General features: G+C 38.7%; 1 protein-coding gene across 1 annotated transcript in view; it reads left to right on the top strand.

Annotated features, from left to right (window-relative positions):
• LOC124776866 (esterase E4-like) overlaps nucleotides 1–24158 on the top strand; it is a 101390-nt gene that overhangs the window by 64135 nt on the left and 13097 nt on the right. Inside the window, exons 7-8 of the mRNA XM_047252044.1 lie at nucleotides 11691–11866; nucleotides 14842–14989. Coding sequence (XP_047108000.1) covers nucleotides 11691–11866; nucleotides 14842–14989 — 324 coding nt within the window. The remainder of the gene's footprint in view (nucleotides 1–11690; nucleotides 11867–14841; nucleotides 14990–24158) is intronic.

Here is a 24158-nt window from a genome sequence, read left to right as displayed (position 1 = left end):
CCATTTATTTAGGAGAAACAAGCGAGAGAGCCCCGTTTGGTGTGTTCTATATTAACACTATTACAAACCTCTATTAAAGGAACTCTGCTATGTTCTCATGAGCCATATAGCTCTGGACGCCCATGGTCCCTAAAACTATTAACCATCCCCTTTGGTTCCTACTATCCGAGTAAATTTAAAATACGCAAAATTCCTTTAGACCTAAGAGCAAAATTTCCTCCATATAAATCCCCCTTTTGGTTATCTTTCTCTTTTTGAAGTACCAGTAGATTATTGTAGAACACATGTTTAAGCTTTCTGTCATTTATTTGAATTAACACGTAACTATCACAAAAAACTTCACATGAATAAACTATGAACACTCTTCCGTGTGTAACATATACTAAATATTAACTTATTTAGGAATGAAGGGTTTCATTTGATCAACACTATATAATCCTTTAATTACACCTGATGAAGGTTCCATAAGAAGTAATGCTTTGGGATGTACAATCTTATGTACAACATATGGACCTTCAAAGATAAAGAAGAATTTTCTACATTCCTTACCGATCTTAGAACTTTTAGGATGAGATCGTACTAACACAAGATCTCCTACCTGAAATGAGGGTTCTATAGCCTGTTGATTATAGCTTTTAATTCTCCGTTCGGCATTTTTTACAATCTGTTCGCAAACTTTTTCGTCTGGAATGCATTGTTGGATCTCATTTACCGGTGGCCAAGGTAGAGCAGCTAGTAAAGGCTCACCTATAATTCGTTTGCCTAAAATTTCTATAGGTGATAATCCCGTCGTTAGGTGAGGCAATTCATTTAATATCTTTTCGAATTCAGGCATTAGTTTGGCCCACCGAGTATGTTTATGTGCACAATAAGTTCTACATAATCGTCCTAATTCTTTCATGACTCTTTCTACTAAATTACTTTGAGGGTGATATTTCGAAATTAAGATATGTTTGATTCCATATTGTTTTATCATATCTTGAAATCTTTGACTAATAAAGGCACTACCGTTGTCAGACATAAGTCGTTTAGGAATGCCCCAGTTAACAAAGTAATTTCGGGTGAGGCAGCGTATAACGCTTGCTGTGTTCGCTCGTTTCAAAGTATATAGCTTCACATGTTTGGACCAACATTCCATTACAACAAACACATATGTTAATCTTCCTGAACTCCGAGGCAGAGGGCCGAAAAAATCTAATGACAGTAGATCCCACAAACCTCGAGGAATTACAGCATATAATTTATAACGCTTGGATTTGTTATTAACTTTAACCTTTTGACAGGTTTCACAAGCCCTAATAATACTTCTCACAATACGGGACATATTTTTGAAATAATAATACTTCATTAGATGTTTAATACATTTATGAATTCCAAAATGCCCGTAACCTTCATGAATATAAGTAATTAACTCGTCCACAACAGTTTTCGGAATGCAGATTTTCCATCTCTGGTGTTCCCTCTGTGCTTTCCAATACAACAAGTCGTTAAAATATAACCACACACCCCGGGTGTTAACTGTTTCATCCCCATTATTAAGGTTTTGTATAAGGTCCCTATATTGATCGTCATTTCTTTGATTGCATCTAACAGCAGTTACTATCCGTTTAACCTTACGTTCGTTCTCCTTAGTTAAAAGGAAATAAACATGGTAATTTGTTCCTGGTTCTTCTGCAATATTAATATTCTCCATTCCTACGGGAAGCCTTGACAAAGCATCTGAAACTACATTCTGAGATCCTTTTATATACCTAATTTCGTACTGAAATTCTTGCAAGCATAATACCCAACGTAATAGCCTACGGTGAAGTAACCGGCAATTGTTCAAAAAGATTAAAGCCTGATGATCAGTATATACAATTGTTTTTCTTCCCATTAATAATCCTCTAAATCGTTGAAAACCCCATACCACTGCGAGAGCTTCCTTCTCGGATACAAAATAATTTCTTTCATGTTTATTTAAAGTTCGACTAGCGAATCCAATAGGCCGATATAATCCCTCTTCATTGATCAGATCACCTTGGAATATTACACAAGACACACCATAATCAGAGGCATCCGTACACATACAAAAGTCCTGATTGAAATCTGGGTGGTATAACATTTTGGCTTTGGTTAACGCTCCTTTTATCTTATTAAAAACTTCCTCTTCCTCTTGTCCCCAGAGCCATACTGACTTCTCTTTCAATAAATCTAGTAATGTAGGATTAACAATATCCTGCCCTGGAAGAAATCTTCTCAGGAATCCTACCATTCCTAAGAATGATTTCAATTGTTTCCGATTTCTAGGACTCGGGCATCGAGCAATAGCTTCAATACGTGCTGGGTCTGGCCTAATACCGTTACGGTCCACTATATGCCCCAAAAATCTTACTTCCTCCTTTCCGAAGTAAGACTTAGATAATTTTAAAGTAACTCCTCTGTCAATTAAACGGTTAAACAATTCCCGTAATATCGTTACTTGTTCTTCCCACGTTTTAGTAGCTACCAAAATATCATCTACATATAAAATAATCTTTTGTAACAATTGCTGACCCAAAGCAGAATCTAATGCCCTAATGAAAGTTGACACTGATATATTAAGTCCAAAAGGTAAAACTTGGAACTGATATGATCTGCCTTCAAAAAGAAAAGCCGTATATTGCCGTGAATCCGGGTGTAATGTTACTTGATGGTAGCCGGCGGTTAAATCCATTGTACTCATATAACGAGAACCAGCAATCTTAAGAAGTACGTCCTCCATAGGAATAGGTCTGTCTCTTTCCATCTCTATAATTTTATTTAATTCCCGGGCATCCAGAACTAGTCGTACCCCACCAGTGGCTTTCTTAACTACCCACAATGGACTGTTAAAAGCGCTACATGATCGTTCGATAATGTTTTGTTCTAGCATCTTACTTATTTCTCTACTAGCCGGTTCTTTGAATTGTACTGGAATGGGATAAGGTTTCTTAAAGAATGGTTTTTTATCTTTAATCTTAAGTTTACAAACGTAATCTTTAATTCTCCCCGGTTCATCTGAGAAGACGGCTCTAAATTCTAACATCAAAGATTCCAACTCTTCCTTTTCTTGTTCGGATAGACAATTCGTAGATAAACATTTTTCTTTCACTTCGGTTTCGATACTATTACTAGCCTGACAGTGGTATACTGCATACTCAAGATCACTAAAATCTGTTAATAGATTCATGGTCGGTGCGTACTTAATCTGTAAGGATTCGTAGCAATTTTCAGGTACTTGACTATTAGAGAACCTCACTTTAAAAGTACGTGCCTCCTTATGGATGGTTAAGGAAGAGTCTTTAAAATCTAATATAGCTTTATATTTACACAGCCAATCTATACCTAAAATTATGGCCACATTTAAGTTGGCTACGACGAGTACAGAGTGAGCAATTAATTGTTTAGCAATTTCAAAAGTTACATAAACTTCCTCAGTAATATTTTGACTTCTTTTACCAGTAACTCCTATAATTTTCACCCCAGTTACAGGTAAAGTCGGGAAATTCCAATATTTTCTCTTAAGCTGAAATAATTCTTTGGATAAAATACTTACTTCGCTACCCGAATCAACTATAATATTTACTTCGGTATCTTTAATATAACCTTTAATAACGGGTTTATATGTTACATTCTCCCTTATCTGATTATCTTCCTGAAGTAAATCTTGTTGCCAGTCACCGTCCTTTTGGCAGCTTAATGATAAATTGTAATTGGGTCTTGTATAATCTTGACCAATAGTTCCCTTTAGTTGACCCGTACTAAAGGACTTTACTAGTTTTCCGAACTTTCTATGATGACGTCACCTACCACTTGACCTTCATTAATTACTTGAGGATGATTTATCTCATTATCGTTATTGTATAATTTCCGCACTTTAGAGTTATTACCACGATTTTGTTGGCTCTCTTTATCTTTAGATTGACGTTTTATATAACAGAACCGGTTATGATTGTTGTTATTAGCTTTTCGTGGTTCTGAATTATTATTATTGTTTCGAGGATTGTCATTTCTACCAAATCTAAACTTCTCGTCTTCCCTTTCTCTATTAAGTATATCTAACTGCTCTAAATATCCTAACAATTCGCACGGCTGTGACCATTCTCTTTCTATCATTCTTTCCTTTATGTAATACGGTAACCTACTAATTAGGACTCGTATTAAATGACTTTCAATAATTGGTTCTTCAATTAATTTAGCACGGTTTAAATGCCATTCAAAATAATTCCTATAACCTCCCCACCGTTTAGAATATGGAGGAGGGTCTAACAACTCTAAAGTTAAGTGTTGTTGTTTTCCTCTTGACCAATAATTTTGTTTAAACTGCTTAACAAAATCATCCCAATCCCTGAACTCAGTTCTATGCAGTACTGCCCATTCCGCAGCTTCTGCTTCTAAATGTCCTATTACAAATTGAATGCGTTTTTCATTACTCCATTTAGGAGATAATGATGTTTCAAAAGCTTTTATAAAGATTATAGGGTGAAGTTCGCCTCCTGGTTTGAATACAGGAAATCGACTTGCTACATTTGAATTTGTCGTTATGTCATCCAGACATTCTGCGAGAGAAATAGTCGGATTTTGTTTAGATTGCAGAGACGGAGTTGCATCGGATTGGCTGGCCGTGATTGCTTTATTCATATTGTTGTCGTCCGTGCTAGCAAATTCGATGTGACTGTTGTCTCTGATTACGTTATTACCTCTGCTACCTGAAATGTTCTCGTTATTATCTAATTCCGATAACCATTTAGTAATTTCCTGTATCCGCATTTCTGTATTGGATACGCGATTAGCTAATATCGATTCTTCACTGTGCTCACGATGTGAACGCTCTGTACCTTCATCAATGTTATTATCTTTGGCCGTCTCAAGGTTACTGCATATTTCAGTAATTAAAAATTTCATGTTTTCGATTTCGGTATGGTCCTTTTCTACTTGATGGGTTAATGTCTCTAATTCTACATTATCTATTGAAGAAATCTCTACAGGTTTGGTAGAGACCTCTTTAATAGATTTCAATAATTCTCTGCGAACAGTTTCTGTTTGCATAGAAAATTCATCTCGTAACATATCGTTATTTTTCTGTATTTCATTTACAACTAAGATATGGACACTATCTAGTCTCTCGGTTAAGTCAGTGATATCGTTTCGCATGCGAGCTTTTTCCTCGCGCGATTCCTGGATATGTTCTTCTAACCTTTTACAATTATCAGCAATCTTATTACTAAGTCCTACTAATTTTTCCTGCATTTCAACTTTAGAAGACTCTATTTTATCACTTAATTCTCGACTGGTTTCATTAAGATATTCCTGCAACCTGTCTGTTGATTTTGTTAGCTCCCCTTTAAGTCTAGCAGTAGATTCCTCGTTAGACTGTTTTAATTCCTGTTTTAGTTCCTCTTTTAATCTAGCAGTAGATTCCTCGTTAGACTGTTTTAATCTAGCCATAGATTCTTCATTAGACTGTTTTAATTCCTGTTTTAGTTCCTCTTTTAATCTAGCAGTAGATTCCTCGTTAGATTGTTTTAATTTAGCGATCGCCCCAAAAAGGGCTCTCATGCTCCTATCGGACATAGATTGCTCTTCGTCTGACATTTCACTTCCCGACATTATTGTAAGATATTAACTATTTACACACGCAGACTTGTAATCAACAATCCTGTAAAAGCACACTCCCTATGTACAACACTCCACTTCCAACTTGAAACAAACTCACCGGACACTAATATTGTAATTTGTAGTTCTCGATGATCAGTGTGCTGCTATGGGCTGCAGATGTAACAGCCGTCGATGCAGCCGCTGAGATGCTGCGACCCCGCTTCCGCAACCGGCAGGACGCTGAGTCGAACACCGGAAACATCGCTGGCTGCAACCACGCCCGGCACCGCCGTAGACAGGCGAAGCCCTCAGCAACACCTCTAATACCAGCCGGAGGAACGCCCCGCAGCTGACGTACTGGGCCTATTAGTTTAGTGAGAAAAAAGGTTGTCGGGATTTGCAGCATTCAGCTGCTGCCCAACAGATGCGCCTTCTCGTGGAACAACTGCTTGACCGTACTGCTTGGCTGCGGCTCCGTCAGATGCCCACACCCACGAAGTCGCCGCTGGCTGGTGAAGGCTCCACGAAAACTCGCATTGACTTCCGAAGGACTCTTGATGTTTTGTTTCGTACCTGTGTGCCTTAGTTGCACACAAGTCCTGTTTCTAAGGTCGCCACGGTGTGGTGTAACGACGTATTAGTTTTCGTTTGATATATGTATGACCATGCGCAGACTTCGTCACCTACGTCAGTTACAACCCACTTCAAAATGATTCATATTCTTTTAAATTGTCATAGGATGGTTCTTGAACGAAACTGTAAAACATCCGTTGAGTCGTGTGCAAAGAATTACATCACTTGGGCCAATTGGTTTTTGTAACTTTTCCGAATTTAAATTTCGTTTGTTTCTCCTCAGAAATTATATCGACACACGTTTCGTTATCTTGATCTAATCGATATCAGAATCACACATTAAATAAACTTTTTAGATTCAAAGTTTCGGTGAACGCCGTAAGAATCACGAATCTTGTCAAATATATTATTAATCTGTTCACATAATTCTTCATAAATAAATCTTCAAGACACGTGTTTCAACTTTAGTAGCATACACTATTTTATTAGCTTCCTACACATACAGATGTGAACTTGAGCGTTGAGAGTTAGTGACTAACATTTCAATAAGATTAAGCTCTATATGACGTCATTGTTGTACAAAAAGAGTATAAAAATTCATTTTTAATTTTTAGAAACATGACGCAACAACTCGGTTCCAGGATCTTCTGTTGCTCCTTGGCTGTCGACCCGCGACGTATAGCGGCCAGCAATTTCCTCTCTGGTCGCGGCAACGAAGATGCTGTCCCCGTTCGTTGCGCCGATCTCTCCGTACATGAAACACATAAAAAAAATACAAAACTTTTAGATAATTCACATCTATTACAAATAATAAGAAAACACATAAACAAAACTAAATTAAACTTATAGTCACCTGCAAACTGGGCTGACTTTGGTGGATGGGTGACGCTTAATTTCGTCCCACTACACCCCCAGCTCAGGAACTCCGGTGTCACCAAGCCCGTACTCAGCAAACAAATGCTGAGCCCCTGAGGGCTTCACACATGAGCTGATTACCTCAGATGTTATAGTTTTCAGATAATCTGCACCGTCTCCTTCACCTATCTGACAACTTTCATTTTCTGTTTACCTTACCTCACTGTTTGACATAAATTCTTTAACCATGGTACCAATTTATTTTCTTCCATCCTCTTATGATTTCATAACTTATTAGTAACAACATAAATTATATATAAAAACAAAGATGAGGTGACTTACCGAACGAAGGCACTGGCAGGTCGATAGACACACAAACAAACACAAACATACACACAAAATTCAAGCTTTCGCAACAAACTGTTGCTTCATCAGGAAAGATGGAAGGAGAGGGAAAGACGAAAGGAAGTGGGTTTTAAGGGAGAGGGTAAGGAGTCATTCCAATCCCGGGAGCGGAAAGACTTACCTTAGGGGGAAAAAAGGACAGGTATACACTCGCACACACAGACATATCCATCCACACATACAAACACAAGCAGACATATTGGTCTTTAAATATGTCTGCTTGTGTCTGTATGTGTGGATGGATATGTGTGTGTGTGCGAGTGTATAACTGTCCTTTTTTCCCCCTAAGGTAAGTCTTTCCACTCCCGGGATTGGAATGACTCCTTACCCTCTCCCTTAAAACCCACTTCCTTTCGTCTTCCCCTCTCCTTCCCTCTTTCCTGATGACGCAACAGTTTGTTGCGAAAGTTTGAATTTTGTGTGTATGTTTGTGTTTGTTTGTGTGTCTATCGACCTGCCAGCGCCTTCGTTCAGTAAGTCACCTCATCTTTGTTTTTATATATAATTTTTCCCATGCGGAATGTTTCCCTCTATTATATTTATATCAGTAACAACATAATATATATGTAGATAACACTGGAGAAAACTTTTTAAAAATATTCCTATACTAAAGTATCCTACAAAATCACATGAAAGTCAAAGATAGAATGTATCTGATTCACTTATAAACTACAGATAGGATAGGAGAAGAGTTTGACTGCCTCAGGAAACATGAAAAATGAGACAGACAACTGGGGTAAGCATTATCGCCACATAATGAATCCAACATAATGTTGAACCCCCTACTTGCTTGTAGGTCTTACTTCTGGTTCAATGCACATTATAGTAAGTTCCTCCTCTCCTTTTATGGGATAAGCATTGTTACTCACACTATCATTCAATTTCTTACTAGAATTAGAATTTATACTTGTCTTACTGCTATCATTTACATTAACCTTACCTGTGATTACAGCACATTTATATACAAGTGGTTCTTCATCACTACCTGCTCTAGTGTGAGCTAAAACTGGTGTATTACCTAGTTTAAATAGTTTGATCCAGAATTAAAATCATCTCCTATATTTCTGTAATTGAATTTCTCCTAGCATTTCCGTGCCCATTCTGGCTACCCTCCACCCAATCACTCCTTGAATTTCTACTTTAATTAGTCCTGTTCATCATATTTACCTGAAATTCTCTCCCTGCTTGATTATTATCATCAAAATTCCTCTTATGTTCTTCCTCTGAGGGCTTCACCCTCTCCACTTTATGAACATAATTCAAGAAATCACTAATATTACCCCTACAGGTAGGTACAAGCAATTCTCTAACTTCCTGAGGCAACTTACTTTCTAAACCCATAATTATTGATTCACTATATAGCTCTTTGTCCAAATATTTCAGTTTGTTTATCCAAAGCTGACAGAAACCTTTCACAGTACCCTTCCTAGAGCCAAATCTCTCCTCCGCAAAATTCACTAAAAATTCTCTGCTGCTTCTCTTTTGACCAATATTGATCTAAAAATGCTTTCTCAAAGCTTTGCAATGAGGTATAACTATCATCTACCTGAGCTGTCCATCCATAAGCATCCCCATTCAAAAAACCTCTCACAAATGACATTTTATCTTTGTCATTCCATCTTTCAGGCAAATCATTAAATTCCCTAATGAAATCCAGTGGATGCACTTCCCCATATTGTTCAAAATTATTAAATTTCTTACAACTGATAAATGAGGAACTGTTTGGGACACTACATTCTCTCCATATCTCTATTCTACATATCTCTACTCTCCATATCTCTACTCTACATATCTCTACTCTCCATATCTCTACTCTACATATCTCTTCCATCTTTTTATCCATTTCAGCTAATTTTGAATCTACATTTTTATTTACTTTTCCCAGTTTTTCATCTATCACTACTGCACACTTGGTTTCTACCTCTGCCTCTACATTTTTAATCTGATCGGTTTGGTTCTGAAGTTTAACCCTATTTCCAGCACAAAATTTCGTGGCGGGTCTGACTTCATCTTTACACTGTTTTTTGGAAGCCTCTGCCTTCCTACTACAGTCATCACAAAGCTTCTTTCTCTCTTCTACACGTTTACTATTCATTAGTGTTAATTTCTCATTAGTATTATGTACTACCTTATTTACCTTTTCATCACAGTCTTTAACTGCTGCATCCACCTTCTTATGTAATTCTGTAAGATTAGAGTTGGCTACCTTAATTTCTTTTTTAATTTCTTTCTTTAGTTCATCCTTTAAGCTAGTCATGTCTTGTTTCATACACATACTACTCATAATTTGCCTTAACATCACTTCCAATTTTCTGTCTGCCATAATCTGTTAGTCTTGGTGACTTTCGTTGCTAGATTCCTCCCACTTAATGTAAATGATTTCATTTGCTTCAGTAGTGTTTTCATCCATTTTGCTCACATCATCATAAAATGTAGATGGCACTTTTGTCATCTCATTTACAATAGGAGCTTCTTCCCCATCATTCAAAGTTACATTCATGTCTGATTTATAACCATCATCAACAGAACCAGTCCCCTGTTGTCCATGCTCTCATGCTGTCTTTTTAGTTAAGGCCACTCCTTATCTGTCACTTAATATAAAATGGCTTTTGCTATGAAACTACCTTATTCTTATTCACTCGTCTCCTGCTGCTGCTGCTTTGGTTGTCATCTCGATTCATCGTCTGCATGGCTGCTGCAAGTTGTAATTTTCACAGTGAAGTGTGTTGTATCTTCTGGTCGGCTGCATCCAACAGCTGCTCCTGTACTCAATGGCTGCTTCCATAGAACCCACTCACTGATTGGCTGCTGTCCTACTGTGACCATGAAACCCAAGTGCTGATTGGCTGTTGCACTTCCTTCATCAAGGTCACAGCACTGTACACCGTTCTTGAGTTCACTGTTCACAGTTTGCGAGCCCTAGTTTATTGTGCCCACATAAAATATTCCTCACACGCAAGGGCACAATATGTGACATTCACCTGCTCTATTTCCTTGTTGATTGTCCACAGTGTTGACGTACTGCATTGCTATACTGGCTGAAAAATGGAGGGTGGAAGTTCAACACTGACTACTTTAAATGATGTATTCAACAGGTGCACATTTGTGTTTCACAGTTCTTTACTTTCAGCGTTCACCTCTCCCCCCCTCCAATAATACACAGTTATATAGCCAGTCCACTATTGGTTAACTTTGATAAGCCTCATTAATAGGTTGCAAGCAAACATTAACATACTGCTACGATAGTTTACTGTTGAATACCTGTGAGCAGTAAAAACCTAGCCATACAGTTCAAAATTCTTGCAGAATACTATGGTATGTGTTGAACAGACACTGTCATTGTTTTAACACACAGCCTATTTGTCTTACACTTATTCCACTGTTAAGTTGATGCATTGTTGTTGACCTAACCAGCATGGGTTCTCGTCTGAAAATCAGCCATGGACTGACTGTCTCAAGATCAAAAATTGGGCCTTTATGTATCATAACAATAATAGGCACTGAAACCATACATTGTTCAATGTTTAAGTTACAGAAATTACAACTGAAACATACCTCATTCAATAAAGTGAATATATAGAAAAATTCTATCTTTTAAACAGTTTCTTCTAGAACAAGGGTTAAGCCGTATTATTAATTAGTACAGAATTTATATTTGCTTATAAGTTAACAGTAGAATTCAAGTTACAAAACAAATATTGATTTCACCCTATAAGAAAAGATATTAACTAGGAATAGTCAAAATAAATTAGGAAATCAATTACATGCATAAAACTAAGCACAAAAGTAGATCTGGTGGTATATTCTTTAAGACTGAGGGCCAAGCTTTCTCTTTTATGAAAATGCAGATTATTCTCATGTATGTTAATGGTAATTAGCCATAACTGAAAAAAATGAATTTAAGGAGGCCAATGGCAAAACAAGAGGGAAAGAAAAAAGATCCCAGCTTTCTTTGTCACATTGCTTCTAAGATGTCAGACATTATCCTCCCTCAGAGCTAACTAAAAATATATACCATACACACAGAAAGCTATGTTGTTCTCAACAGCTATGCTGTAATGATGCTGGAGCCAACAGCATCTATGTTTTTGTAAATTGTATGACATGTATACAGAACTTCGGCCACATGGAGCCGTTGCTTCAGGGCATTCATTTTTATTTTAAAACTTTGATAAAAAGAAATTAATCAAATTAATCCCTATTTCTTTTTGATTTTTCTGATATATTGACTGTTTAATTGTGCTAATTCCATGTTTCAGAAATTACCTACAATAATCTGGCAGAAAATATGTCTGAAAATTACAAGACAGTATTTCCAATTGCATTTGTTTATGAGCGGGGTACGCCACACTCACTTGAAGTTAGTAAAGAGCTGAGAAAGTTTTATCTTCAAGATAAACCAATAACAAATGATTCTGAGATTGCTCTTGGACAAGTAAGTAAGGCTCAAATACGTATGACATGACTTACATAAAAAGTACTATAGCGTACTGAGTGTTATGCCCTATAGTCAGCAGTTTTTGTAACTCACCCTGTTTACTAGTGCCTTACACTGTGTATGTTCTTGTGAATCTTCCATCAATTATGTGCAATAATAATAGTTAAGAACAACAGTAACACTTATATTTTTACAATCTGAAATGCCAGGACAAACTTCAGAACATGTTTCTTGGCACAAAAAATGACAAAGACTCATCTCAACCAATACCGAGAAATGCATGACAGTGTTGATCTTTAACAAGACCAAATGCACCCTTTGCGAGAAGATCCAGTTATTCCTTTTGTCAGAGAAAGTTCACTGAAGTTCCATAGCACCCCAGCTCAGCAAGCTTCAATGTGATGTTCATAAAATGAATGTTGTTATCCCTCTGTATTTCTGGCGTGTTGAGAGTTGGTAATATATTTAATAAATCAAATATGATCAAGACCATTTTCAGTCCAATCATCCTCATAAACTTGAAAAGCTGAATGGTGGCCATTTCCTCTGAGATAAATTTCGATGTGTAGAGGCAGTATCTACATCTACATCTACATCTAAATCTATACTCTGCAGACCATTGTGAGGTGCATGGCAGAGGGTACATCCCATTGTACCAGTGTCAGGACCGAGCGAGGTGGCGCAGTGGTTAGCACACTGGACTCGCATTCGGGAGGACGACAGTTCAATCCCGGGTCCGGCCATCCTGATTTAGGTTTTCCGTGATTTCCCTAAATCGCTTCAGGCAAATGCCGGGATGGTTCCTTAGAAAGGGCACGGCCGATTTCCTTCCCTATCCTTCCCTAATCCGAGCTTGTGCTCCGTCTCTAATGACCTCGTTGTCGACGGGACGTTAAACACTAATCTCCTCCTCCTCCTCCAGTGTCAGGATTTCTTCCTGTTCCATTCATTTATGATCATTTGAATGTCTCTGTGTATGCAGTAATTACTCTAATCTTATCCTCGAGATCCCTGTTCGAGCAGTATATTGGTGGTTGTAGTATATCCCTCGAGTAATTAATCATTTATAGCTGGTTCTTGAAACTTTGTTAATAGACTTTCTCAGGATAGTTAACATCTGTCTTTGAGAGTCTGCCATTTCAGTTCCTTCAGTATCTCTGTGGCACTCTCTCGTGGATTAAAGAAACCTGTGACCATTCATTCTGCCCTTCTCTGTATGTGTTCAATATCTGCTGTTACTCCTATCTGGTAGGGGTCCCACACACGTGAGCAATATTCTAGGATGGGTCACACAAGTGATTTGTAAGTAATCTCCTTTGTAGACTAATTGCACTTCCTCAGTATTCTGTCAATAAACCAAGGTCTACCACCAGCTTTACCCATAACTGAATCTATGTGATCATTCCATTTCACATCCCTGCAAAGTGTTATACCCAGGTACTTGTATGAGTTGGTTCACTCCAACAGTGTCTCATTAATATTATAGTCATAGGATACAACATTTTTTCATCTTGTGAAGTGCAAAATTTTACATTTCTAAACATTTAGAGCAATTTGCCAGTCATTGCACCATTTCGAAATGTTATCAATATCTGACTGAATGAGTATGCAGCTTCTCTCCAATAGAACTTCCTTATAGATAACTGCATCATCTGCAAAAAAACCTGATTTTACTATTAATATTGTCTACAAGCCTATTAATATACAACATGAATAGCAAGTGTCCCAACACACTTTCCTAGGGCACACTGGAAGTTACTTCTACATCTGACAATGACTCTCTATCCAAGATAACGTGCTGTGTCCTCCCTACTGAAACATCCTCAATCCAGTCACAAATTTCACTCAATGTCCCATATGATTGTACTTTTGACAGTAAGTATAGGTGTGGTACTGACTCAAATGCTTTTCGGAAATAAAGAAACACTGCATCTACTATGTCATGTGGGAATAGTGCGAGTTGGGTTTCACATGATCAATGTTTTAGAAAACCATGATCATTGTGTTTGAAGTTCAAGGTAGAAGAAGGCACTACCTACATATGATTGATCAATTATTTTTCATCCATTAGTGAATATTTTAAAGGCATGTTGCTAGGCATCCTGAATTTGTTGTTAACACTTGACTTTTTAGTTTTGGAGAGCAGATGGATTTTGCTTGAATGGGTTACTTAGAAAAAGACTGTCACAGATATAGCTTTCTGCCAGTAAGGCCTTCATCAAAATTAGATGACAAACACACACATACACACTCACGCAAATGCAACTCACTCACACATAACTGCAGTCTAAGGCAACTGAGGCCACTGGCCGAAAGCTATATTTGTGACCGTCTTTTTGTTGTGACTGTCACGACCCAGCATCTCCACTATGTGGTGATTAGCAACTTTCCTTTTCACAATATTGTTACATTCCGTTCTGGATTTTCCATTGTTTGATTTACTTAGAAAAAGGAATTCAGATGTTCTAATTAGCCCAGTAAAACTATAATTGTTTTGAAGAAGCTCCTGTAATTTTTAATTAATTGTCATTTTGCTACTGACACTTAGAGCTACCTATCTCCTCATCTTTTGCCTTCTGTTGCCTTCCTAGCTCCTCTTTGTCCCACATATGTAACACTGTATGTCTTTCCTCTGTACACACCCATCATTCCACGCACTCACTCATAAATAAACATCATCATTGTGGTCATGAGGACTGAGTTTAGATGTGTGTTTTAGAGAAAGAGCTAAATAAAAAGAGTGGTAGCTTGAAAGCTGGTGACATTTTCTGTGCTGTAACATTTGTTAGTAAGCCATGCACCAACCAGCCAACCAGTTGCCTGTGAGGGCTCACCTGTCCTCATTTTTGTCTGTTATTTTAATTTGAAAATTTCTATCATCATTAAATTTTACTTCTATTATTTTGTTGTTTTAGAACAGAAATTTTTAATTTATATTGTGGTCTATTTTCCTTTCTGTTTCCCTTTTACAGGCATATTCTGATGCACTTATAATATTCCCTACGGACCGTGCTGCAAAGATAGTAGCTCAGCTGAGTTCAGCACCTGTGTACTATTACCACTTCACGTATGCAGGCAGGTACAGCTGGTTGTACTCCCCAGGAACTCAAACTCCATATGGTAAATACCTTGTTTCAATAAAATACAGCTGTAATGTACATATTATTTTTGGGTAGTCTTTGCAGCAAATTTTGATCCAAAGGTAATTCAGCTAATAACTGAAGACTTTACAAGTCACTGGAATTTCTTTCACAGTTCTAAAATGAAACATAATATTATTCTCATGTGGTATATACCAAGCTTCAAACAGCTCTGCTTGGAAAACACATATGGCAATAAATAAATGCTCTAATGTCAGTATACATTCTTCTCAAATTGTACTGAGAAATTTATACTGGGAAATTCTTACTCTCATTAAGGAACAGAACAACTCACTCATTCATTTACTCATTCTTCATGCCCTGCACAGTCCAGCATTCAGAGGAAACTTCAGGTTGTGTAAAAAGTCTTTTTATTTATTCATAATGTGCCCATTGTATCACATTTTTGATATCTATAGGACTTCTCGAAATACAGACAGTATAAAATTTTTCATATTTGCATTCATGTACAAAATCTAGGCAAACATAAGTTGTAATATTAGATGTAGTTTGGAAGCTTTCTAATCAACACATCTTGATGACTCTAGGACAATAAATAATATACTGCTTAATCAAACAATGGAAACTCCAGATAGGAATGCCAACAATATAGGAAAAGACAGATTTCTACTTACTGTAAAGAAGACCTGTCAAGTTGCAGACACGCACAATTGAAAGACATTTACATAAAGGTTTTGGCCACAGCCTTCATCAGTAAAGAGAGACACACACCATTCACTCACACAGGCAGGCACTCATCAAGCACACACCGCTGCCGACTCCAGCCACTTGGACCAGAATAAGTGGCATTCCAATCTGAACCACCAGAGATGGCAGTCACATGTGCATGAGATGTGCTTGCTTATGTGAATGAATGTGTGTTTTCTTTTTCTGATTAAGGCTGTAGCCAAAAGCTAAAGTGTGTCTTTTATTTGTGTCTGCAACTTAACGTTTATTTGTGCCTGACAGCAACTTAATATGTCACCTTCATGGTAAGCAGCAATCTGCTTCTCCCTTACATTGTTGATACTTGAACTTGGAGTTTGCATTGCTTAACAGTCTGATAATAATAAATTTCTATGCAGGGTGATGCAGATAGTGGAGATTTTCTAAGAGAGATTAATAAAGCTGTGTATGAACTTATTTTATTAATTAAAATAACTGGCTTTCCTTGTGACAGCTGACTTTTCAAATGCAACAAAAACAATGCAAAGAATACTACCACTACAAAGAAGACAAAGATAAACAGCTGCACTCACATATGCACTAGTGGTCAAAATATGAGCATAAACAGGAGCAAGAACTGCAAACACATACAAATGCAATTATGCAAAACCTTTTGAACATAGGGAGATTATGAAGGAGAACCTGCAGACATGAGCAATATTCCAGATATTCATTAATGCTGTAGAAGCTTTTATTATGTTGGCAAATCCTGTAGAAGCTGTTATTACATTGCCAAAAATTATGATCTGGAAATGGTTCACTTTGAGTTTTTTAGTCAGAAAGTAGCTGATTTCTAGAATGCTAGCCAACTTGATTACTGTTTTTGGCAGTTTGTTTGCATTATTTTAGTGAAGTCAGTTTCTAATGACAGACACACCAAACATATACATGAAAAAAACCTTTTACAGTTGGTTGTGGATGTCTCATTGCTCTGATGTATTTAACATTGTACAAGTAACAACATGACTCTGTGTGTGTGTGTGTGTGTGTGTGTGTGTGTGTGTGTGTGTGTGAGTACTCAATCCAGAAAAATGTTTAATCAAAAGTCAATGAAATTTGCTACAGTTTTGTATGTTCCTTCATACCACACATGAATCAGCTGCAGGTGACTGACTGTCTAAATCAAATGATGGAAAGTCCAGGTTGGAATATCAACAGTTATTGCTACTCACTGTGCAGATGAAGCATTGCTTACAGACAGGCACAATGAAAAGACAGTTACACAGAGAGCTTTGAGCTACAAACTTCTTCAGCAAAGAAAGTAAAACACACCACATGACACAAGCAGGCACACCTCACACACACATGACCACTATCTACAGCCACTCTAGCCAGACTACAATTGATGTGTTGAATGAAAGTAGCAGTTAGGGATTGGGAGGCAAGGGGGAGTGATATCAGAGTACAATGGGTGGGCAGAGAGAAGAGTACTGTCTAGTGGAGTGTGTAGGGACTAGAATACTTCAGGGCAAGACTGCCAAGGGCAGCATTGGGTGGATGTGGAGGAAGGAGGGAGGTGGGTGAAAATGGGCAGTGAAAAAGGAGAGGAGCGGTGAGGAGAGAGACTGGTGGGTGCTTTGGCATGAAGCAAGCACAATGAAGGTGAGGGAATGTGAATGGGGAAGATGTTATAGGACAGAGGGAGTGGAAACTGTTGGGTGGAGGGTGCGGCAACAATGTGTTTTCAGGAACAGAAAACGTGTTTTGCAGTTCAGTGAAGGTGGTGGTGGAGAGAAGGATCCAGATGGCCTAGGGTTGTGCCATAGGGTGGTCCACTTTCTCTTGGCCACAATTTGGCAGTGGTCATTCCTCCTGGTACATAGCTGGTTGTTAGTCATACCAATACAAAAATGTGTGCAATGTTTGCAGCCCAGCCGGTATATGACATGGTTGCTTTCACAGGTGGCCTAGCCCCTGATGTAGCCTGTAGCAGGACTGGAAAAGAAGTGCTGGGTGGTTGGATTGGGCAGGTCTTACACCTAAGTCTACCACAGGGATCCCTGTGGCAAGGAGCTGGGATTGGGAGCACCATAGGAATGGACTAGGATGATGTGGAGGTTGTGTGGGTGGTGGAACACCACTTTTGGGGGGAAAGACCTCAGGTACAATGTCCCTCATTTTAGGGCATGATGATAGGTAATCAAAGCCCTGATGAAGGATTTAGTTCAGTTGTTCCATTCCTAGCTGTAGCAGGTGATGAAAGAGGGTGCTCCTCTGTAGCTGGTTCTTGGGGGTTGTGGGAGGATTAGGGGTGTGTAGGAATGTGGCATGGGAACTCTTTTTGTGAAGTAGGTCTGGGGGACAGGGCCTGTCTGTGAAGGCCTTGTTGAGACTTCAGCATACTGGGCAATGAGGTCTTGTCACTCCAGGGACACCATTCCCAGGTGGCTGGCAATATGGGAGAGATATTTTAGTGTGGAAGAAATGGCAACTGTCAAAATACAGGTACTGTTAGTGGTGTGTGGCTTTAATGTGGACAGAGGTGCGGTCAGAGCCTTCAGAGAAGAGGAGGACAATATCCAGGAAGGTGGCACACCTAGTTGAGGAAGACTGGGTGAAGCATATGGGAGAGAATGTGTTGAGGTTGTGAAGGAATGAGGAAAGGTTGACTCGGCCCTCAGCCCAGATCATGAAGATATCATCAGTGAGCCTGAACCAGACCAGGGCTTTGCGGCTTTGGGAATCTAGAAAGGCTTTCTCTAGGTGGCCTGTAAAAATTGTTGTCATAGAAGGGTGGCATTCAAGTGCCCATTGCTACACTGTTCCCTTCAAATAGTCCCATGTTAAGATGGTTATTGTGCCCCCACTGAAAGAGTTTCATGAAATAGTTGTATGTTAGGATTAAGTTATAAGGCATATGAGGAATGAGGTAGCGTGTTTCGAGTCTGAAGGACGTTGTGAGAGATTGTGTTCAAAATCAGCAAGACTATGGGTGTGAGGGATGTTGATGTATAGGGAAGTGGCATCGGCACTGACAAATAGGAATCCAGGAAGTGAAGAGACAGAGATGTTGGAAAGCTGGTGAAGGAAGTGGTTGGTATTTTTGACATTGGAGACTAGATTTTGGACAATTGGTTGGAGGTGCTGATCAATGAGGGCTGAAATTCTTTCAGTTGGGGCACAATAATCATCTAATATGGGACATCAAGGATTGCTGGGTTTGTGGATTTTGGGGAATATATAGAAGGCAAGTGTGTGGGATGTCAAGGGGGTATGGAGGGAAATGAATTCAGGTGAGAGGTTCTGCAAAGGGCCAAAGGCTTTAAGCAGGTATTGGATGTTACGTTGGACTAGACAACAGGCAAAGGCCTTCTGCTAAGGAGTCACTGACTAGCTGGCAGGCCTTTGCCAATTGTCTGACTCCTCCACTTACAGTGGTATCATCCCATTAGTCCATCATAACCTCCAATACCTATTGAACACTAACTCTCCCAATATCCTTCAGACTCCAAACCCTCTACCTCATTCCTCATACACTTTACTAACTTTATCGTCACCCATAACTACTTCTTGTTTGAAGGGAAGGTATACAAACAAATCCTCAAAGTAGCCATGGGCACTTGTATGATACTGTCCTATGACAATCTGTTTATGGGCCATCTGGAGGAAGCTCTCCTGGATTGCCAAAACCCCAAAGCTCATTGATGATATCTTCATGATCTGGGCTCATTGCTGAGACAACCTTTACTCATTCTTTCACAACTTCAAACCTTCTGTCCCAGCTGCTGGTCTTCCTCAACCTGGTGTGCCACCTCCCTGGACGTTAACCTCCTCTTCTTTGAAGGCTCTGACCATGCCTCTGTCCACATTAAACCCAGAAACCACCAACAGTACCTGTATTTTGACAGTTGCCATTCCTTCCACACCAAAAAATCTCTCCCATACTACCTGGCCACCAGTGAATGGTGTATCTGCAGTGACAAGAACTCATTACTCAATATGCTGAAGGTCTCACCAAGGCCTTCACAGACAGGCACTGTCCCGCAGACCTAGTCTGCAAATAGAGTTCTCGTGCCATATTCACACACACCCCTAATCCTCTCATCAACCCCAAGAACCACCCAACACCACCCCAGACTGGAACAACTGAACTAAATACTTTGTCAAGGCATTGCTTATCTGTCATCATTCCCTGAAATGAAGGACATCTTACCCAAGATCTTTCCCTAGAAAAATGGTGTTCCATCACCCACACTGCCTCCACTACATCCTAGTCCGTCCCTATGCCACTTCCAATCCCAACTCATAGCTACAGGGATCATATCCCTGTGGTAGATCTAGGTGCAAAACCTACCCAATCCACCCACCCAGCACTTCCTATCCCAGTCCTGTAACAAGCTTATACTGCCCCATCAGAGGCTGGGCCACCTGTGAAAGTGACCATGTCATGTAGCAGCTAAGCTGCAATCATCTCTCAGCTGTTTATGTTGGGTTGGCTACCAGTCAAATGTCCACCACGAAGAATGGGCAAGCCAAAATGTGGCCAAGAGCAAATTGGACCACCCTGTGGCATAGCAAGCAGTCAAACATAAAATGTTTGGTTTTAATGGCTGCTTCACAGCCCTAGGCCATCTGGATCCTCTTCTCCCCCATAAGCTTTTCTGAACTGTGCAAATGGGGGTTATCCTTACAACACATTCTCTGCTCCTGAGATTATCACAGTCTCAACCTAAGATAACCTGTTGTCCCACATCCTCTACTGAACAGTTTCTGCCCCCTCTGCCCTACACTATCCTCCCAATTCACGTCCCATATCCTCCTTGTGCTTACTCTCTGGCAACACCCAATTTCTCTTTTCTCCTCTCTGCTCCTCTTCTTTACCACTCCTACTCCTACTCCCTCCCCTCCACCACAGCCTCCCCACTCTGCCTCTAGCAGTGTTGTCATGTCACCTTCTAGTCCCTGCATGCTCACCCAGACAGTGTTCTTCTCTCCCTCCCCCCTCCACTCATATTCTGTTATCCCCCCCCATGCCCTGCCCAAGCGCCGATTGCTGTGTTCAGTCAATTCAACAGTTGCAGTCAAGCTATAACAGCAGCAGATAGTGGTTATTGTGTGTGAGGTTTGAGGTTGCTTGCCTGTGTGAATGTGTGTGTGTGTTTTCCTTTTTTTTTTTTTGCTGAAGAAAGAAGGCTTCAGCTGAAAGCTTAGTATGTAACATATTTTCATTGTGCCTGCCTGCAACTCACTATGTTGTCTTTATCGTGAATAGCAATCTATTCTTCTCATAACTGTTGAATAGTTGACTATTAGTTTTCATTTTCCAGCTTTAAATTATAAAAGGTACAGGTGTGTTACTAGTGTATGTAACTGGTTTATTTTTCATCTGTGACTTGTGAATAATATGAAATCCTCTAAAAATGTTGCTGAGAAACTATATACCTATCATGTCACTGGCAGAAAGATCCAAAGAACATTATCAGGGAAAATGAGAAAAAGAAAAAGAATGAAGTTTTACAACAAGATGGCTCTTTCAGTTTTTCCATGTGGCTCAGAGGAATTTTAGCTGATTACTAAATACCTAAATAAGATACATGGATAGGAAATGAGATTCCTGAGATTTGTAGAAAGCTACACAAGATTTTAGAGAGTTGAGAAGAGTAGGAAAGAGATACAAATAGACTGAAGATTTGTCTGGGTGTGTGGCAAGAATGGATTGCTCAGATAGTGGCCATTTCCTATAAGAGGGGGAAAAATCTGGATTTGAAAACTGTAATTCTAGTTTGTCACACAGTCTTAATGTTAAAAAATTTTTATGTGATGTTTTTGTACTTTTTCTAGTGGCTTTGTTTTGGATCATTGAGCAAAGAGCTGCACTTTATTTATTTTCTGTGGTAATAGTCCACATTCTCAACTGATTCCAGTTGGCATCTTTAGTTCTGATGTTCTTAAAGGTCTACTTTTCCCCACCATCACAAGATTTTGCCCCTTGATCTTTTCCAACATTCTGATCAAAGAATACACAAAAGATCTTTTGTATGGGGGTGGGAGCATACCACTGTAGTTGTTTTTCTTCAAGAATCTCCAACAGGATTTTTTCCATTCATAGATGTTCTCAGATATCTTCAGTCATTATGTTATCCATCTTATCTTTTGTAGGGAATAAAAAGGGAATGCCACCTAGCTGGTCCACTCCACACATAGGTACAAAATGTTTTGTGTAGGTGATCTTGGAAACATATGGAACTGTTCTATCCCAGAGTATCTGACATGGTTCCATATTTTAGAGTTTGGAGGCTTTTTATAGTCTGTTACCAATCTCTTGGAGTATGGTGTTATCGAAGGAGACAATATTACCTAAACAATGGAAGTTAGCCTTGATCTCATTTTTAATCTCAGATTCATAGGTGGTGTATAGGAAAATTTCTATTCAATGCTAGACCGATTTTCTTGGGCTTGCTATTTTTGAGACCCATAGCCATAATTTTTTCTTGCCATAGGTCTAGATTATCTAGTACAACCACTTGTGTCTCATCTCATATCGAAACATCATCAATGGATTCATTAGCTCTATATGATGGAGCCTTTCTTTTTGCTGCTTTTAAAATGTAATCCCTTATGTTGATGAATAGGAATGGTGAACTGTAACTCTTCGCTTCAGACCAGTCTGATCTCTGTTCTGGAACTGTACTCCAGAGTACTTCTCAGGAGAATGAGCAGTGATTTTTTTCAAAATAGCTGCTTTTCTCCTAAAGTACATATATAACTAATATAAAAGTAATTGCCATAATGATCACTCTGTGCAGATTAGCACTACTTTCAACATTTTGTTAGCATATTTGCAGAAGTAGCAAGCAATGGTTGCTTCTGTCTGTTAGAGTATAGGTTGGTGCATTCCACATCCCTGAAGATTCTTTTTCACAATGTGATCTAGGGACACAGTATATGAATGAATGATATGAATGGATGAGTGAAAGCCACATATAATCCTCATAGCAATAACAAGGTAGAAATTGATGCACGAAGTCTACAGCCATATTGCTTTCTCAGGTGTAGGTTCAACAGATTTTCTTGTTCTGTCCTTGAGGGTTGGATTGTCTCATAGGTTTGTAGGCCATATGACAGCGTAGTTACACCTCTGTAACACACTTATTACTGTCACAATACGAGAGAAGGAAAGTTGCCACTCACCATATAGTGGAGATGCTGAGCCGCGATAGGCACAATAAAAAGATTTACGCAATCATAGCTTTCAGCTATTAAGGCCTTTGTCAGCAGTAGACACACATACACATGGGCGCACACACACACTCATGCAAGCGCAACCTGCAGTGTGCTTTCAAAATTGTAAACTTTCATATGTATACTGTTTTCAATGACTTTTGATTTAATGGAATCTATGGTATTAATATGGGTCTATAATTGTTTGGCATTTCTGTTTCACCTTTGTTATAAAATGGCAGTGTAACTGTCATTTTCACACATTCGGGGAACACACCTTCATCAAGAATACAATTTGCAAGATATGTTGGGGGCATCATGATTGCAAAAGCTATGTATTTAATAACACTGTTAACAAGCCTATAGTAAGCCTTTGTTTTTGAGTTTTTAAGTTTTTAAATTTATTTATAGATCTGAAGATGTTATTTGAGGTGATTTTTCACCAGAACTTTTTGGTTGCTTATGCAGAGATATAGAAGCTGAACAGTTAATAGAATTATTTGTAGTAAATGAAGAATGGGACCAGGTAGAGTTTATAAAGTATTCATTAAAGGCATTGCAATCTATTGGGACTGTGGTTTTCCCTTTGCCCATATTGATCTCACTTTTTATAATATTCCAGGCTGCTTGACAACAGTTTTTTGGGTCTGTGATATATATTAGTCATTTATTTTACATTTAACTGATTTTACTTCATATTTGTACGGCTTCTTAAGGGTAATATGGTGTTGCCTGGCTTCCTCCCTTTGACCACTATTATTTTTGTGCATAAATAGCTGTATCTTTATTTGCTCAAGTTTTGGGGTGTACCACTTGTTAGAGTGCTGAAGTTTCTGTTGTTTCTGGGGGGCACTTTTTGTGACAAGCAGGTAGTACCTATGTATTGCATTTTTAATTCTAGATAAAAACATAGAGAAACCCTCCTCAACAAGATTTTTTTTATTTTATGCAGTATATTCTACCAATGTATTACCTTCAGTTCATGTATCAATTGCTCAGTATTGCTCTCAATTAATATTCTATATGTGACTAACTGTTTAGTGCTCTCAGGTTTCATACTGCCTATTCTGATGCATATCCCATCATGGTTAGATAATTGCAACTTAATCACACCTTATTCTAGTTGACACCTATATACATTACTAATTATGTTGTCAAAGCATACATCTAACCTAATAGGATTTTCATTTATACAGTAGCAGTTTAGTGATTTTAGACAGCTAATCATGCCGTTTACATTTCTTCTACTTTCTCTTACATCT

The sequence above is a fragment of the Schistocerca piceifrons genome, chromosome 2 (genome assembly GCF_021461385.2).
Source record: "Schistocerca piceifrons isolate TAMUIC-IGC-003096 chromosome 2, iqSchPice1.1, whole genome shotgun sequence".
Classification (NCBI taxonomy): Eukaryota; Metazoa; Arthropoda; class Insecta; order Orthoptera; family Acrididae; genus Schistocerca; species Schistocerca piceifrons.
This window is presented reverse-complemented; position numbering and strand designations above follow the sequence as displayed.